Source organism: Bufo bufo, chromosome 1 (genome assembly GCF_905171765.1).
Source record: "Bufo bufo chromosome 1, aBufBuf1.1, whole genome shotgun sequence".
Taxonomy (NCBI): Eukaryota; Metazoa; Chordata; class Amphibia; order Anura; family Bufonidae; genus Bufo; species Bufo bufo.
This window is the reverse complement of record NC_053389.1, coordinates 713547906-713566577: the sequence shown is the minus strand read 5'-3', so window position 1 is coordinate 713566577 and position 18672 is coordinate 713547906. Positions and strand designations below refer to the sequence as shown.

The window sequence follows — 18672 nt, the reverse complement described above, 5'->3', positions numbered from 1 at the left end:
GGCAGCAGCAGACAGGCATGTGCAGCGAGCCCCTGAAGAGCCATGCAGAGGAAGGTAGTGGTAGTGGCCCTGAGGAGATGATGTGTGATGGTGTGCTCCCTCATGCCATTTACCCTGGGGATCGGTTCAGTGAAATTGTGGTTCACGGAATCAGGCCAGAAATAAAAGAAGTCTCTCTTTACTAAGTACAAAATAGAAATTGTAGCATATTCTGCAGTAGTTCTGCTGCTATGTATTACGTTTTTATCTTGTAAGCTAACGTCCTCAGTTATGAAATTGCTGAATGTCAATGGCGTACTGCCAGTATAGGCAGACCACGCAGCTGCTATGGGGCCCGTGGGAGGGGGGGGCCCAAAGTGCATGGAAGCAAGGGCCGGCTCCCAGCTACCACCACCCGCTCTTCTCTGCTGCTGGACTGCATTTAGTTTTACTTTGGTGAAAGGGACAGCACAGTACCTTGCAGGGCTTGTTCCTTTCTCCAAAGTAAACTTCACCGACCCGACATGAGCAGACAGCCCCCCCCCCCTCCTCCTCTCTGCAGTGTGATATTCCTTCATGTGTGAGGAGGGGGCGGAGCCAGAGGAGCCGAGGCAGCAGCAGGAGATAATGGAGGCCCTGCTCTCTCTGACCTCCTGTGTCACTGTGCCTCCAGTATAAAGTTCAGTCCCTCACTGGTCCTCCTACACAGCAGCAATGGGGTAAGTTACTGTGGGAGGGAAGTTAGAAATCTGAAGCTGCTGCCCCTGCACATCTTGTGTCCCCCTGTTGTTCCAGCCCCTCACAGACCTCTGCCCACTGACTATCTCACCTATACTTCATGCAGAGCAAGAAGTTATGTCTCCCAGTGACCCCCCCCCCCCCCTTCATCAGTGGCATTTCAAATTTTCCCAATTTTTCCAGCCTCATCCCCCAATGTATGTTGTAATGTTTCTGGAGGTTATATCAGCACTGGAGCGTTATAAGAGGAGCGGCTGATATCAGTCACATAGGATGTAATGTCTGGAGGTTATATCAGCACTGGAGCGTTATAAGAGGAGTGGCTGATATCAACACTATTGTAGAATCATAAACCTCCTAGCACATGTACGACGAATACTTTATTGGTATACACATAGCGGTCCATTTGGACCAATTAGCGTCTTTTTTCATGTGCTACTGATATCTAAAACTTGGATTGAGAGGAGGAAATACTAGCTAGCACAGCAATACAGTGAATGCAGGAATACAGGCAACTGATCAAGGTGGCAATAGACTAAAGCTGTAGTGACTAGCTAGCATGCTGCTGTGAAAGACTAAAACAACAGCAGACTACCAAGTTAAGGAGGTGATCTGCAATCACTGCAGGGATGGACTGGGACAATAAAGTGGCCCTGGACTTCAGCCAGACCGGCCCACTGACCGGCCCACCGGGGGCGGAGCAAATAAAGGGGCGGGGCTCACATCCATCCATTCAGCGGAGCAAATAGAGGGGCGGGGCTCACATCCATCCATTCATCAGAGCCGGGGGCGGAGCAAATAGAGGGGCGGGGCTCACATACATCCATTCAGCAGAGCCGGGGGCGGAGCAAATAGAGGGGCGGGGAAACAAGAGAGGCGTGGCTCACATCCATCCATTCAGCAGAGCCGGGGGCGGAGCGGCAGGAGGGGTGGTGGCGGTGCTCACAGCCATCCATTCTGCTAAACGGGGGGCGGAGCAGCAGTGGGGGAGGGGCTCACATTCATTCAGCTGCGCTGGAGGGCGAAGCAGGAGGCGGGGCTCACATCCATCTATTCAGCTGAGCCGGGGGCGGGGCTAACATCTCTCTTCAGTCTATCAGGGCCTCGCTGATAACCGCCCCGCCCCCGCCTGGTAGTGATGCCGCCGCTGAGTGTACTGTGCGTGCAGGGGGGTCGTGCGGCCAGGGCCCCCGATTGGCGGCCCTGGCCGGCCCATAATTCGATCGGCCCACCGGGATTCTCCCGGTACTCCCGATGGCCAGTCTATCGCTGAATCACTGGGAATGTTAACTCTTTCCAGTATATTGTTAAAGTATTTTAATAAAAAGATATCAGTAGCACACGAAGTTTTAGATATCAGTAGCACACGAAAAAAGACGCTAATTTGTCCAAATGGGCGGCTGATATCAGTCACATAGGATGTAATGTCTCTGGAGGTTATATCAGCACTGGAGCGTTATAAGAGGAGCGGCTGATATCAGTCACATAGGATGTAATGTCTCTGGAGGTTATATCAGTACTGGAGCGTTATAAGAGGAGCGGCTGATATCGGTCACATAGGATGTAATGTCTCTGGAGGTTATATCAGCACTGGAGCGTTATAAGAGGAGCGGCTGATATCGGTCACATAGGATGTAATGTCTCTGGAGGTTATATCAGTACTGGAGCGTTATAAGAGGAGCGGCTGATATCGGTCACATAGGATGTAATGTCTCTGGAGGTTATATCAGTACTGGAGCGTTATAAGAGGAGCGGCTGATATCAGTCACATAGGATGTAATGTCTCTGGAGGTTATATCAGTACTGGAGCGTTATGAGAGGAGCGGCTGATATCAGTCACATAGGATGTAATGTCTCTGGAGGTTATATCAGTACTGGAGCGTTATGAGAGGAGCGGCTGATATCAGTCACATAGGATGTAATGTCTCTGGAGGTTATATCAGCACTGGAGCGTTATAAGAGGAGCGGCTGATATCGGTCACATAGGATGTAATGTCTCTGGAGGTTATATCAGCACTGGAGCGTTATAAGAGGAGCGGCTGATATCGGTCACATAGGATGTAATGTCTCTGGAGGTTATATCAGTACTGGAGCGTTATAAGAGGAGCGGCTGATATCGGTCACATAGGATGTAATGTCTCTGGAGGTTATATCAGTACTGGAGCGTTATAAGAGGAGCGGCTGATATCAGTCACATAGGATGTAATGTCTCTGGAGGTTATATCAGTACTGGAGCGTTATGAGAGGAGCGGCTGATATCAGTCACATAGGATGTAATGTCTCTGGAGGTTATATCAGTACTGGAGCGTTATGAGAGGAGCGGCTGATATCAGTCACATAGGATGTAATGTCTCTGGAGGTTATATCAGCACTGGAGCGTTATAAGAGGAGCGGCTGATATCGGTCACATAGGATGTAATGTCTCTGGAGGTTATGTCAGTACTGGAGCGTTATGAGAGGAGCAGCTGATATCGGTCACATAGGATGTAATGTCTCTGGAGGTTATATCAGTACTGGAGCGTTATAAGAGGAGCGGCTGATATCGGTCACATAGGATGTAATGTCTCTGGAGGTTATATCAGCACTGGAGCGTTATAAGAGGAGCGGCTGATATCAGTCACATAGGATGTAATGTCTCTGGAGGTTATATCAGTACTGGAGCGTTATAAGAGGAGCGGCTGATATCGGTCACATAGGATGTAATGTCTCTGGAGGTTATATCAGTACTGGAGCGTTATAAGAGGAGCGGCTGATATCAGTCACATAGGATGTAATGTCTCTGGAGGTTATATCAGTACTGGAGCGTTATAAGAGGAGCGGCTGATATCGGTCACATAGGATGTAATGTCTCTGGAGGTTATATCAGCACTGGAGCGTTATAAGAGGAGCGACTGATATCGGTCACATAGGATGTAATGTCTCTGGAGGTTATATCAGTACTGGAGCGTTATAAGAGGAGCGGCTGATATCGGTCACATAGGATGTAATGTCTCTGGACAGTGCACCACCCCCATCATTTAACCCCCCAGGTGCCACGATCAATGCTGATCGCGGCACCTTTGAGTGAAGGCGGAGGAATGCAGTTCCCTCTAATAAAAAAAAAAAGATTTATCCGTAACCGTTTCAAAAGGTTATTTATAGATTGTGTTTCTTTACTTATTAGCAAATGGGTGTGACAGGGGAGGAGCCGGGTGGGTAATGGGCGGAGTTAGGGGGCCCAATTCTGAATCTTGCTATGGGGCCCAATGATTTTTGTGTACGCCCCTGCTGAATGTAGATTAATATTCAATATTAATCTTTTTTACCATGAACTCTTATGTTCTCTTTTTACTTACAGAAAGTAGAGCAGAAACTTAATATGTAATCATATGAGGAGACTAGTGAAATACAGCCCTGAGCAGCACATGGCTCGTCAGTGGAAATAAAACCAGGCACACAACAACATAGGGGGGAATAGAGAATTTTATTTCATTTATAATTTTATTAATGATGGGACAGATGATTTGGTGTAAATACCAAATCAAAGTCAAGGATATGTTAGATCCATTGACTTTTATTGATTCAGGGGAAGGCGAAAAAACCCCCTGTAGGGGGAAAAATTCCTTCCCGACTCCGCTTAGGGCAGTCAGACTATTTCCCTGGATCAGATATTATTAATCCAGAGGAAGGCGAAAAAACCTCACTGAGCCTCAGCCATCAGCTTCACATGAGGGAAAATTCCTTCCCGACTCCACGCATGGCAGTCAGATTAGTCCCTGAATCAATTACTAAATAAGGCTATGTTCACATCAGCATTCAGCCTTTCCGTTCTCCTGCTCCGTTATAGGAGCAGGAGAACGGAAAGGACGGATTCGGCTCATAACTGAGCCGAGCGAAGCCTACGGACCTCATAGACCCCCATAGACTATAATGGGGTCCGTTAGGTTTCCGCTCAGAAGATGATTTTGTCTCCGCTCCAAAATCATCTTCTGAGCAGAAACCTAACGGACCCCATTATAGTCTATGGGGGTCTATGAGGTCCGTAGGCTCCGCTCGGCTCAGTTATGAGCCGAATCCGTCCTTTCCGTTCTCCTGCTCCTATAATGGAGCAGGAGAACGGAAAGGCTGAATGCTGATGTGAACAAGGCCTAATCTGTCCACAAAAGGTGGTCCGAATTGTACTTTTGATTAGGGGAATGGCTGAATTCGGGGAAGGGCAACTGTGTTGATCCACAGGAAGGTGAGAAAAAACCCTTTATGACATTTGCCAATCTGTCCTGATCTAAGGGGAAAAACACTCCTTCCTGACTGCAAATATGGCAGTGGGAATATAGTCCCTGGATCAAATGCCCGTATACATACCCACAGTCATCCAGCGTTGATCTGTGAGATCCAGGACCAGTGTCCTCTCTCATCAAGTATCTTCCAGATGTTATTTTTCTTCAGCCCAGTGCCAATCGCAGGTCCTGTTGTCATAGTTCTTCATGGTCTTCACACTGTAGGATATATGACAGGATGAATCAATACAGATACCACAAGATGTGGTATAATATATGAAGACTGAGAGCTCATGTGAAGATGAGGGATTTTACACAATCATTTAATGCTCATGAAACTGAAGCTACACATTTGGGGCAACATAAATCTTGAATCATTAGGAATTTCATACAGCTGTATAGGAACACCACTTATTTCCAGCTATATACCTGGGTCTGTTCTTCTGTCCGTCTCCAGGAGCTCAGGAGGACATATTGCTCTGATGACATTAGAGCGGGTGGAGGGTTTACCGGGTGACAAATGAAAACCCTCTGAAAATGGCCTGATGTTTAGATGGTAAAGGTCCCTTCTTGGCCGCTGCTGCCTCCATTATGCCCAGGTTGAATCGCTTGGCACAGCGTTGAGGTGTAGATGGCTATAAGAAAAAAATAGATGAAAATGAGGATATGATCATCACAAGTCGTCACAGACCTGATATGAAGCTTCTGCTGGTAGTATTATCACATGTAATATGATCACCTTATGTACCCATCCTCCATCATAAGCGCACGTCCAGCACACTGACATCATCATCACGTGACGCTGGAAGTGTCATGTGACCAGGAATAACAGCCTACTTAAATGGGCAGCCTGCTGACCACAGGTTGCCTGTGATTGGTATTTTACCATCCTACCCTGCTTCATTTATTTTCTGTCCTATGTGATTCTGACCTCTGCCTGGTTAAAGTTTACTCTTTGCCTGACCCCTTTTGTACTTGATGTGACTCCCTGGTTTCTGCCCTCTGGTTCTGATTAGGATCGGTTTGTATTCTGCCGATATTGACTTCGGCTGGAAGAAGGCCACAGTGATTTAGCCAGCGCCGGTGCCTTCTCAAATAGCTGATCAGCCGGCTTTCCATAGTGTGGTACTCCCACCAGAAACTGATGACCTGTATATAGATATTGTAGGTCATCGAATAAAAATATCTGGCCCCTCTCTATGGCATGTACATACCCTACTAGGAAGTATGGACAGAAGTTATCATGTTGAGGCAATCCTAGTAAAATCTGCATAAAGAATAATTGAACATCATGGAGGATATATGTGTCAGATCAGGACCTCAAGCACTGTCCAGAACCTGACATTTTAATTCAGTAGTATTTCTCTTCCTCTACATCCTCATGTGGGTTGTGGTGCTCTTCTCCACTAAGCAAAGATGAAGAAGGTCACGGCACTCCAGAAGCAAATTCAATGTGTTTTAATCCACCAAATGTACAGCAGCAACGTTTCGACAACAGTCTTTTTCAAGCTACATATGTAGCTTGAAAAAGACTGTTGTCGAAACGTTGCTGCTGTACATTTGGTGGATTAAAACACATTGAATTTGCTTCTGGAGTGCCGTGACCTTCTTCATCTTTGCTGGTATATTGGGGGTCTCTGAGGCCGAGACCTGACGCCACGAGCACCGCCGCAGAGTCTCTTGAATGTTTTCAAGTAAGTGGTGCTGTCCTATTAGACATTTTTTGTTGCTCTTCTCCAATAAGTCATACATAAAAGCTCTGTATGGTGACATGCATTCCTGGATTTGGAGTTCAGTGGCCCAGTCACCAAACTACCATGTCCTGTGACGGCTGCACCCCTCTTTACCATCTGCCAACATGTCCCCCTATCAAGCCCCTGACATTGAGAATCATATACAGTATATAAAGTGTATCTAGACCAGGGAAGAGCTTTTCTTCATTTACTTACTACAGGGATGTGTGGTGGGGCCATCCGAAGGGCTTCCACAGAGACCCAGTCAATATGCTGGAAGAAATGATGGCCTCGGATGTTCCCGTGGACTCCTAAGCGCTTGGCAGGATGTTTCTGGAGGAGCTGAAAATGAGGATTGTAATTATAACTTAGTCACTATAACGACGTCTGAACACAATGACCAATCAGACTCCAGATCTTACATATATGGGAAATGAAATAAGCAATCTAATTGGTTTCTATTGGCAAATTCTCCACTTTTCCCTTGTGCTTGTTTTGAAAAATTTCCCCTAACGTTTGCCCCTTAACACTACCGTGGCGAATGAGATCATGGTGCACTATGGGGCATCGTAGTGGGAGATCTCTCCTATCACAGGTTGTCATGTAACATTGTATACAGTACAGTAGTGTCATGTAGGAACATACTGACCTTTTTAATGATGTCTTTAGCGCCGGAGCGTGTTTTGTCAAACAGTGCAGGATTGTAAGTGCACTCACTGGTGATAATTTCATTTAAGATGACACCAAATGAATACCAGTCCACTCCGACGCCATACTCCTTCCCAGCCAGCATCTGCCAGAAAGGAGAGAAGAGTGACTACACGGCATATGAAGGTGACAGAGGAAATCTCACTTTTACAGGCTCAGTGTGATCAAGTGCTACATGGTGGTTTATTTATTGGAACAGGCACATTCAAATATTAGGTTTCTCCACCAGCACCCACTGCAGTGGAATTGAATGGCCACACTGAGCTTCCCCTGACAATAACTGATTTGCAGAATAAGTAATTTTACTGCATAGTGAACGCCGTAAAAGTTTTCTTTTTCTTCTCCATAAATATTTTTTTTTTTACAGTTTCTCAATACATTGGCATTAAAAAGTATGGCCCTAAGAAGGCAAGGAAGAGAAATTGAAAAATTTAATTTCCAGAATTGGCCGGGTCCAGAACAGGAGGCATTCATCAATACATAATGATGAGAAAATAAATGATTAAAAATAAGAATTACCATCATTCAAGGGATTCAGAATATTCATTATCTTTCTTCAGAATAGGCCATCAGTATCAGATCAGTTGGGGTCTGACTCTCGACATCCCCACCAATCAGCTGTATGAAGGGCCAGGCGCTACCTGCAGGTTATTGCAGCCTTGTCCCGTTCACGTCAATGAGAAGAAGCTGCAGTAGCCGGCATCAGGTAGGTGGCGTGCAGTAATCAATGAGGTAGAGCTCAGACCATCAATGAGGACCCTTCAAACAGGTAATAGGTGGGGGTGCCAAGAGTCGGACCTCCACCAATGTGATATTAATGGCTGAAGCTGAGAATATGCGACCGATATTCCAAACCTGGAAAACCCCTTTAATACAAATGGAATGGTGGAAATGAGAAAACTCCCTTTTTCTCACCTCAGGAGCCACAAAGCCTTTTGTTCCAGCATATTCGGTGGCTGTGCGGTCTCCAAGCATGTTCTCAAGTGCGAGACCGAAATCCGTGATCTTAATATGGCCCGTCTCAGCCACCAGGATGTTCTCGGGCTTGAGGTCTCTGTGGATGATTCCCTTCGAATGGAGAAATTGGATGCCACACACGAGCTCAGCGGCATAGAATCTGTCAGAAAAGTAATTAAATGAATATAATGCGAGGATAACACAGAAGACTGTTAGACATTCTTACCAGTCACTGGAATAAGAGTCAAAAATCAATGTCATCACTTTCCACTGATGAGACAATTTCTTATGGCCAGGGCTGTATGGGGGCTTAAAATCACATGGATTGCTATTAAAGGGTGTCTCCAGGAATGATTGTTAATGGCCAGAACCAACCTGACTAGGACGGGTTGCCCTCTGCTCAGGCCTGACGGCATATCATATATACAGGATCCTGGTCTACAACACACAGTAATAGATCCATCCTATGACCCTGACAGGAACACTCACCAATGTAAAGTGCAGTCAGGAGCAGGGCTCAGTGTATAGTGAGGACGCTACCCTCACCGCCTTAAGCAGCTCTACTATTGGAGGAAACCAGTTCTAGTCACATTCTAGGACAAGTTGCTTGTGACCATTGACCATTCCTGGAGAACCCCTCTAATACCTGGGAATGTGATTAAGGCTCCATTCACACGTCCGTAACGTGTTTTACGGATCCGTGGACCCGCAAAACACGGAGAGCGGCAATGTGCGTTCCGCATTTTGCGGACCGCACATCACCGGCACTAATAGAATATGCCTATTCTTGTCCGCAATTGTGGGCAAGAATAGGACATGTTCTATTTTTTTTCGGGAACAGAAATGCGGACCCGGAAGTGCGGATCCGCATTTCCGGAGACGGGCCGCACATCGTGCAGCCCCATTTAAAATGAATAGGTCCGCAATTCCGTTCCACAAAATGCGGAACGAAATTGCGGACGTGTAAATGGGGCCTAAAACTACTATCATTCTGGCGCTTTGGCTTTCCATTTGTGAGATCCGTTCAGGGCTCTCACAAGCGGTCCAAAACGGATTTGCCCTAATGCATTCTGAATGGAAAAGGATCCGCTCAGAATGCATCAGTTTGCCTCCGTTCCGTCTCCATTCCGCCTTGGAGGCGGACACCAAAACGCTGCTTGCAGCGCTTTGGTGTCCGTCTGATGAAACTGAGCCAAACGGATCCGTTCTGACACACAATGTAAGTCAATAGGGACGGATCTGTTTTCTATGACACAATCTGGCACAATAGAAAACGGATCCGTCCTCCATTGACTTTCAATGGTGTTCAAGACGGATCTGTTTTGGCCATGTTACAGATAATACAAACGGATCCGTTCTGAACGGATGCAGACGGTTGTATTATCTGAACAGATCCGTCTGTGCAGATCCATGACGGATCCGCACCAAACGCGAGTCTGAAAGTAGCCTAAGGCCCCTTTCACACGGGCGAGTATTCCGCGCGGATGCGATGTGTTGAACCCGCACTGAATCATGATCCATTCATTTCTATGGGGCTGTGCACACGAGCTGTGATTTTCACGCATCACTTGTGCGTTGCGTGAAAATCGCAGCATGCTCCTTTTTGTGCGTTTTTCACGTAACGCAGGCCCCATAGAAATGAATGGGGTTGCATAAAAATCACAGGCATCCGCAAGCAAGTGCGGATGCGGTGCGATTTTCACGCACGGTTGCTAGGAGACGATCAGGATGGAGACCCGATCATTATTATTTTCCCTTATAACATGGTTATAAGGGAAAATAATAGGATTCTGATTACAGAATGCATAGTAAAATAGCGCTGGAGGGGTTAATTTAAAAAAAATTAAAAATTAAACTCACCTTAGTCCACTTGATCGCGCAGCCTGGCTTCTCTTCTGTCTCCTTCTTTGCTGATTGCAGGAAAAGGACCTGTGGTGACGTCATTCCGGTCATCACATGATCCATCACATGATCTTTTACCATGGTGATGGGTCATGTGATGGACCATGTGATGACCGGAGTGACGTGACCACAGGTCCTTTTCCTGCAATCAGCAAAGAAGGAGACAGAAGAGAAGCCGGGCTGCGCGATCAAGTGGACTAAGGCTACTTTCACACTTGCGTTCGGAGCGGATCCGTCTGGTGTCTGCACGGCCAGGCGGACACCCGAACGCTGCAAGCTGCATTCGGGTGTCCGCCTGCTGAGCGGAATGGAGGTCAAACGGTGCCAGACTGAGGCATTCTGAGCGGAACCGCATTCACTCAGAATGCATTGAGGCTGTACGGATGCGTTCGGGGCCACTTGTGAGAGCCTTCAACTGGAACTCACAAGCGGAACGCTAGTGTGAAAGTAGCCTAAGGTGAGTTTAATTTTATTTTATTTTTTTAACCCCTCCAGCGCTATTTTACTATGCATTCTGTATTCAGAATGCTATTATTTTCCCTTATAACCATGTTATAAGGGAAAATAATACAATCTACAGAACACCGATCCCAAGCCCAAACTTCTGTGAAGAAGTTCGGGTTTGGGTACCAAACATGCGCGATTTTTCTCACGCGAGTGCAAAACGCATTACAAAATGCATTACAAAAATCGCGCATGTTCCCGCAACGCACCCGCACCTATTCTCTCAAAGCCTGTGTGAAAGAGGCCTAAGGTTCCTTCACATCACACAGGGGAGATCTGTTCTCCTGTATGTCTTTTAATATCAGATGGGGGATCACAGCCCAAGGAAGAGGGGAAACATTCCCTAACATTTCCTGAGGAACATTTCTTCAATCCTTCTTTGGTAGAGAAGAAACGGGGGAGCAGATCTCATCAGTGTGATGTACATGAGGCAGGACGCTGTATCTAACATTTCATGGCATCTTCTGACCGTTTGGCCGTGCGCTTCATGCTGCCGCTGCACTACAGTAATACCCTCGTATGATCTATACCAGTGTATTACTGTAGTGCAGCGGCGGCATGAAGCGAACGGCGTCATAGCAACCAATGTCAGCAGGAATCCCGGCCGGGTTACCACGGACCGCTCTCGGCCGCGGAATACGGCCATGTGCATGAGGCCTTTAGCTGAGGTTTTGTATCCAGCCTTACCTTGCACTGGGGATGTCAAGCCGCCCCTTCATCCTCAGGAATTGATCAAGGTCCCCGCAGCTCATGTATTCCAGCCCAAGTAGAACAAGCATCTGTGACATAGAAGACGCCATTACTGATCCATCAGATCACATTTACACATTTACTGTACAGAATATAGCAGCGGCTTCTGTAATCCTTGAAGGGATATTCCAGTTTCATTAAGTAACGGTTATTCTTTGTATATAGTGAAAGATTATACAGCTTTATAATCTTTCTGTATCAGGTTCTCAGTTATGATCTCTGCTTGCAGTTATGAATAGAAACCTTCACTGCCTTCCTCCATCTGCTATAAATCTGTCCTGGTCCTGTGATCGAGACATGGTGCTCAGCACTTTACTAGACACAGACCTGATAACCGTACTCTAATGATCCGAGTGTCCGTGTGTCCATGACATGGCGAGGAGAAACAATGAAGGATCATTCATAACTGCAAGTAAGAGATACTACAAACTATGAGGACTTGATACAAAAAGTATTGTATATTTTGGAGTACAAGGGAATATTTTCCCAAACCACGGATCCGCAAAACATGGACATTGGCCTTTCCGTGTGCATCTGGGTTTGTGTGATCACGCCTCAAAAGATAGAAGATGTCCCCTCTTTGGTCATATCTTATGGATTCGAGGACCCATTGAAGTTAGTGGGTTCCCCCCCACAAAGTGAGGTGCACACAGCTGGTGTTCATGTTTTGCAGCTCGGCAGTTTGTAGTCCGCAGAACGGACATGTTCATGTGAGTGGATCTGTATTCACAGGATAAGTAGTAAGTGTCTGATCACTGAGGTCCATCTGCCGAAGCTCTCAACAATCCTGAGAACAGGGGCAGTGGTGCGGCTACTGTGGAGGCAGTCACTCATGCAACCTTGCCTCTTCATTCACATGGGGATTCAAGGACCTCCATTTTTCTGATCACTGGGGGCCCCTGCAATCCTACCAGACCCATTCGCTCTGACATGGATAGTCATTATGTCAGGTGTTACAGTGAAGGGTCTTGGGTTCTCCAGCGACTGCTGCTGGCCCCTTTTCTGCTGATTGGGTTATGAGTGGAGACATTTGATAAAAGCGAAGTTGTCAGTAGTGTACCTTGGTCTGAAATGCAAAGGCCGCGTGGACAAGGAAGGGGCTCCCAGATGCCAGCTGTAACACTCGGTGCTCCACCAACACATCCGCCTCCTCACAGTCGGCAAGCATGGATCTCTTGCTGATGATCTTAACAGCATACTTCTGATGGTTAGAAGTGTCCTCAGCCAAGATGACCTTTCCATAACTTCCCTCCCCGAGCACATGATGGAATATTAATCTCTCCTTGATGTTATCGGAGATTGTGCTTCTAGAGCAGGTTGGCCGAACACCACTGTCCTCAACTGGGGGGGAAATAATAGAAAAACAGGAGAAGACAATTAAAGGTATATTCTCATCTGAGGCATTAATACCACATCGATTGTCTTGGCCCTTTCTGTTACTCTCATAGACCATTGTTGACAACAGTAATGAATCTGCATTGCCAAACACAGAGCTGGGCTTTCTCCAGCAGTCCCATAGACTTGGAATGGTGACAGGTGGGGGACTATATTATTCTATTTATTGGCATCCAGCACCCATAGATAAATACAGACTCAGACTACAACCTCTTCATGCATATAATGTACATGCACGTGATTTTGTGTTTAGGGGTTAAAGGGTTGTCCCACAATTACATGTCGCCTATGTACCATATGTATGTTGAATAATCCAGTGAAGAGTTCTGACAGTTACTTGTACAGTACGGCGCCACCTGGTGTTTAATGTGCACCTACTGAGCTGGGTGCTGCTGGTCACAGGTCAGTCACTCCCCTCATAGCCGGGTCTCTTCACAGTGCTCCTCTCTGCTCACTGCAGAGCAGCTGAAAGACATGGCTTTCTTCCCTGTGTTCACTGCAGAGGAGCTAATAAAAAGGCTTCTTCCATGCAGAAAGCTATTTCTATCGGCTGTTCTGCCATGAACACAGGATCACTATGCAGAGACCTGGCTCTGGGGAGAGTGAGCATGTGTGACCAGCAGCCCTCAGCTCAGTAGATGGACGCGCACGTTGCTATACACTGTGAACACCAGTTGGCGCTATACTATGTAAGTCATCATAACTCTTCACTGGATTATTTTTAATGGCATGTGAAATGTGCTTTACTTTTTATCATATATAAATGAATATGACATATTAAGGTCAACCAATCCCTTTAACCCTTCCTGATATGTCACATACTGTATATATACAGTATGTCATATATCGCAGAGGAGGGTATAGACTCCATACACAGTGGGCGTCAAATGTTTAACCGCCTCCGGACCGCCTAACGCAGGATTGCGTTCCGGCGGCGGTCGATTTGTTCCTCCTTCACGCTTCGGCGCGTCATCTCGCGAGGCGCGAGATTTCCTGTGAATGCTCGCACACAGGAGCGCGCGTTCACAGGATCGGGAGGTAAACGAGTGGATCTACAGCCTGCCAGCGGCGATCATTCGCTGGCAGGCTGTAGATGCGATTTTTTTAACCCCAAAAAGGTATATTAGACGCTGTTTTGTTAACAGCGTCTGATATACCTGCTACCTGGTCCTCTAGTGGTCCCTTTTGCTTGGATCGACCACCAGAGGACACAGGCAGCTCTGTATGTAGCACCAAACACCACTACACTACACCCCCCCTGTCACGTATTAACCCCTTATTAACCCCTGATCACCCCATATTAGACTCCCTGATCACCCCCCTGTCATTGATCACCCCCCTGTAAGGCTCCATTCAGACGTACGTATGTGTTTTGCGGATCCGCGGATCCACGGATCCGCAAAACACATACAGACGTCTGAATGGAGCCTTACAGGTGGGTGATCAATGGCAGGGAGGTGATCACTCCATATAGACTCCCTGATCACCCCCCTGTCATTGATCACCCCCCTGTAAGGCTCCATTCAGACGTCCGTATGTGTTTTGCGGATCCACGGATCCGCAAAACACGGACACCGCGTATCCGCAAAACACGGACACCGGCAATGTGCTTTCCGCATTTTGCGGACAAGAATAGGACATGTTCTATAGGCTCTACAAAAAACGCAGTGTTCGCCCGATCAGGCCTGATCGTGTGCGCACACTTGCGTTCAGTCCGCCCCACCGCAGTGACAGAATCTTTTTTTTTCTGATCACTGCAAAAACACCGTAAAATCGCTGCGGCGCTATAAAGATCACTTTTGAGGGGCATAGCGAGTTCATAGAAGATTTTTTTTTTTGGCACAAGTTAGCGGAAATAGTTTTTTCTTTTTGTTTTTTCTTACAAAGTTTCATATTCCACTAACTTGTGACAAAAAAAAACTCAACATACCCCTCACGGAATCCAAATGCGTAAAGATTTTTAGACATTTATATTCCAGACTTCTTCTCACGCTTTAGGGCCCCTAAAATGCCAGGGCAGTATAAATACCCCACATGTGAACCCATTTTGGAAAGAAGACACCCCAAGGTATTTTGTGAGGGGCATGGCGAGTTCATGTAAAATTTTATTTTTTGTCACAAGTTAGTGGAATATGAGACTTTGTAAGAAAAAAATAAAAATAAAATCATTTTCCGCTCTTGTGCAAAAAAAAAAATATTCTAGGAACTCGCCATGCCCCTCACGGAATACCTTGGGGTGTCTTCTTTCCAAAATGGGGTCACTTGTGGGGTATTTATACTGCCCTGGCATTTTAGGGGCCCTAAAGCGTGAGAAGTAGTTTGGAATCCAAATGCGTAAAAAAATGCCCTGTGAAATCGTAAAGATTCTCATTGGAATTTGGGCCCCTTTGCGCACCTAGGCTGCAAAAAAGTGTCACACATGTGGTATCGCCCTGAGTCACATGTGTGACACTTTTTTGCAGCCTAGGTGCGCAAAGGGGCCCAATTTCCAAAGAGTACTTTTAGGATTTCACAGGGCATTTTTTACGCATTTGGATTCCAAACTCCTTCTCACGCTTTAGGTCCCCTAAAATGCCAGGGCAGTATAAATTCCCCACAAGTGACCCCATTTTGGAAAGAAGACACCCCAAGGTATTCTGTGAGGGGTATGGTGAGTTTATGTAAAATTTTATTTTTTGTCACAAGTTAGTGGAATATGAGACTTTGTAAGAAAAAAATAAAAAATAAAAATTAAAAAATCATTTTCCGCTAACTTGTGACAAAAAATAAAAACTTCCATGAACTCACTATGCCCATCAGCGAATACCTTAGGGTGTCTACTTTCCGAAATGGGGTCATTTGTGGGGTGTTTCTACTGTCTGGGCATTGTAGAACCTCAGGAAACATGACAGGTGCTCAGAAAGTCAGAGCTGCTTCAAAATGTGGAAATTCACATTTTTGTACCATAGTTTGTAAACGCTGTAACTTTTGCGCAAACCAATAAATATACACTTATTGCATTTTTTTTTTATCAAAGACATGGTTAATCAAAAGTTTAATGACATTTTAAAAAAATATTTAAAAAGTTATTTTCTATTTATTATATAAAAATACAAATTATAACAAAACTATTATTGGTATCACCATGTCTGTAAGCTTCTAACCAATTGAAATATCCCATACAGTGAACACCTTAAAAAAATACACAATGCGAGAATTGCTGCTTTTTGGTCACTTCACCTCCAAAAAAAATTAATAAAAAGTGGTCAAAAAGTTGCATGTTTGGTACCAATAAAAATTATAACTCAGTCTTCAAAAAACAAGCCTTACACGCTCCATTCACAGAATAAGTGCACAGGTTCAGGGTCTGAGAATATTTTATTTTGTACATGTAGTAAACACAAAAAACGATGTACATTTAGTATCTCTGTGACTGTACTGACCTGTGGGATAAAGATGACGCCATTTTTACTATACAGTGAATGACACATAAATAAAATGTTTGTAAACTTGCAGACCAGACCCCTGAATACAAACCCCGGAGTAAATACTCACCCCATAATAATTAAAGACCTGAAACCACCTAAATAAATGCAGTTTTGGGTCAAAGCTGCTACAGAACAGCATTAAACAGCTCAGATGCTGCAGACCTGGGGGCTCTTTCCCACTTACATATTCAGGTCAGTATTGGGGTCAGTATATGGGAAACTAAACCCAGAGAGGAACCTACACAGAGAGGAAGGATCATGGAAAACTCTGCATTTCTTATGTATTTTCTTTTCCCGGATCTGACAAATACTTTTCATGTGAAAGTGTCCGAAAGAAAAGAAGTTCTGCAGCAGCTGCAGGGTGTTCCACAAGGAGTAATGCACTTTCTGGAATACATTATTAAGAATATTAGAAGTCACCTTGGGGCTGTATATGGCAGGGGCGGACTGGGAACTTAAAGTGGCCCTGGAAAAAAACTAAAAGTGGCCCCATATTGTAGTAGGGTTCGAATTGACAGAAGGCGGGGCCACATAAGTATGCAGGGACACCAGAAGTAGGAGGGGCAGCATTACCATAATGCAACACAAGATACCGCCCCTGCAGAACCGAATACTGTATCACCAATGATACAGGTACTTACTGCTAAGAGTATGAGATTGTTATATACCCAGCTGGCAGCCATGAGGAGGGGTCAGGTGGCCCCTTGGACATCAGCCCATGGGAAATTTTGCTGTAGGGTCTATGGCCAGTCTGCCCCTGGTATACGGACTAATTCCCATTATACTTCTCTAGCTAGTATCTAAATACCCTGACCAAGACAGAATGTCTTGCTGTCGCTCCCAATGTACATGGCAGATAGCACCCCTCCCCCACCCCTAGTAACCCCCCAGCTGTAAATGTGGAATCCCCTTCCTTCTGCTTGTCTCAGGTCTCAGCGCTACAGATCAGATTAATGTAAAGTTATAACAAAGTGTCCAGGATGTATAACTTGTGTATTCCTGTATGTGTGCATCTACCTGAGACTCTCTGGTCCTTCTGCTGGTCTTCTGTCTTCACGGTGTCATCCTCCTTCTTGATCAGGGACTTCTTTGCTCCTTTTGAAGAGATAAGGATGAGTTTTCTCTTCTTGGCACATTTGGGCTCTTTAGTCACATCTTCTTTCACTTGAATGAGCTGATCCTTAGGAGACGTCTTCTTGGAGGAGCTGGATGGTCTTCTCTTCTTCCTCTTCTTGCTCCTCTTGGGTGTCTCCTTCTCTTCATCCACTGGGGTCAGGATGGTCCGTCTCTTCTTCCCTCCTTTCCTCCTGATGAGAGTCTCCTCTTCTTTCTCCATCACCTTCTGCTCATCAGCCGATGAGTCAGGAATTCCTCTTCTTTTCTTCGCTCCTCTCCTCTTCATAACAATCTTCTCTTCCTCCGAATCCATTGTAGCGCTTTCCATCAGGTCAGCAGATACAGGTATGTCCTCCGTCGCCAGTCAACTCTAACTGCCACTTCCAACTGCCACCTACTATACAGATGCGGGCACCACAGTTGCCCTGGTTACATGGTTGTGATGTGAGCAGGACTGACCAATAGCGTTCAGCCATTTCTGCCATCCTTATTTTGAACATAATATTTATTGAAAATAAATTTATTACATTTGATAGAATAAATATAAGTTTCCATTTTACTGTGATCTTTAAGGAACATATTGGAAACTTTTATGAAATGAAATCTGCTGCAAAGGTGGAGCAATAATCTGCGTTATAAAGATGGCAGGAGAAACGTGTGCCCTATTTATGAAAGAATTCTGTCTTTCTGATAAACATTGTCATTGTGCCGTTCCTCTGTTATTCCTACTGGAAATGTGTGAAGAAATTGAAAACTAAACTCAGCTTTCTCATCAAAGGGTTGTGTCCCTATATAGTCTAATGGTATGGACAGGGGAATAGTAAGAACAGTTGTCGGTTAGGCTGGGGCTAAGCAGAAACATTTTGTAGAACTACTGATTCATTTCATCACATTTCTAATCCTATTACATAATTCCCATGTGCAACATTGATGGCATATTGCTAGGACTCGCTCTTTTCTCTAGAATGGGACACCTGAGTGAACAGAGAGAAGCAGCGCATGTGTGGTCACCCTCCGTTCACTGCTATGGGACTTCAGAAAATGGCAAAGCGGCTATTCTCTAAATCTCCTTGTGATGGGTGGCGAACACACTTTGCATGCTCTCCCTCACTTTGGAGGGTCTGTTTTCTAGATAGGTGCAGGTCCCACCTCTGGGACCAATTCCTA

At 45.6% G+C, this 18672-nt stretch overlaps 1 protein-coding gene across 1 annotated transcript; it reads right to left on the bottom strand.

The window, feature by feature from the left end:
* Nucleotides 1–5479: 5479 nt before the first annotated feature.
* LOC120986890 (protein kinase C delta type-like) lies at nucleotides 5480–17818 on the bottom strand. The gene is made up of 7 exons (XM_040415575.1): nucleotides 17407–17818; nucleotides 12588–12868; nucleotides 11465–11556; nucleotides 8330–8531; nucleotides 7356–7499; nucleotides 6923–7048; nucleotides 5480–5608 (listed from the first exon to the last, which is right to left on the bottom strand). Exons 1-7 carry the CDS (start codon nucleotides 17816–17818, stop codon nucleotides 5480–5482), a joined length of 1386 nt encoding a protein of 461 aa, XP_040271509.1.
* Between the last annotated feature and the right edge of the window lie 854 nt (nucleotides 17819–18672).

What these genes read in the sequence shown, in the direction of transcription:
- LOC120986890 (XM_040415575.1), bottom strand. Translation starts at nt 17,818, where the DNA reads ATGGATTCGGAGGAAGAGAAGATTGTTATGAAGAGGAGAGGAGCGAAG. An exon ending in GAAGGACCAGAGAGTCTCAG is followed by an intron (nt 12,869 to 17,406) that starts GTAGATGCACAC and finishes TTTCCCCCCCAG; the next exon opens with TTGAGGACAGTGGTGTTCGG. An exon ending in CTTGACATCCCCAGTGCAAG is followed by an intron (nt 8,532 to 11,464) that starts GTAAGGCTGGAT and finishes CTTTTCTGACAG; the next exon opens with ATTCTATGCCGCTGAGCTCG.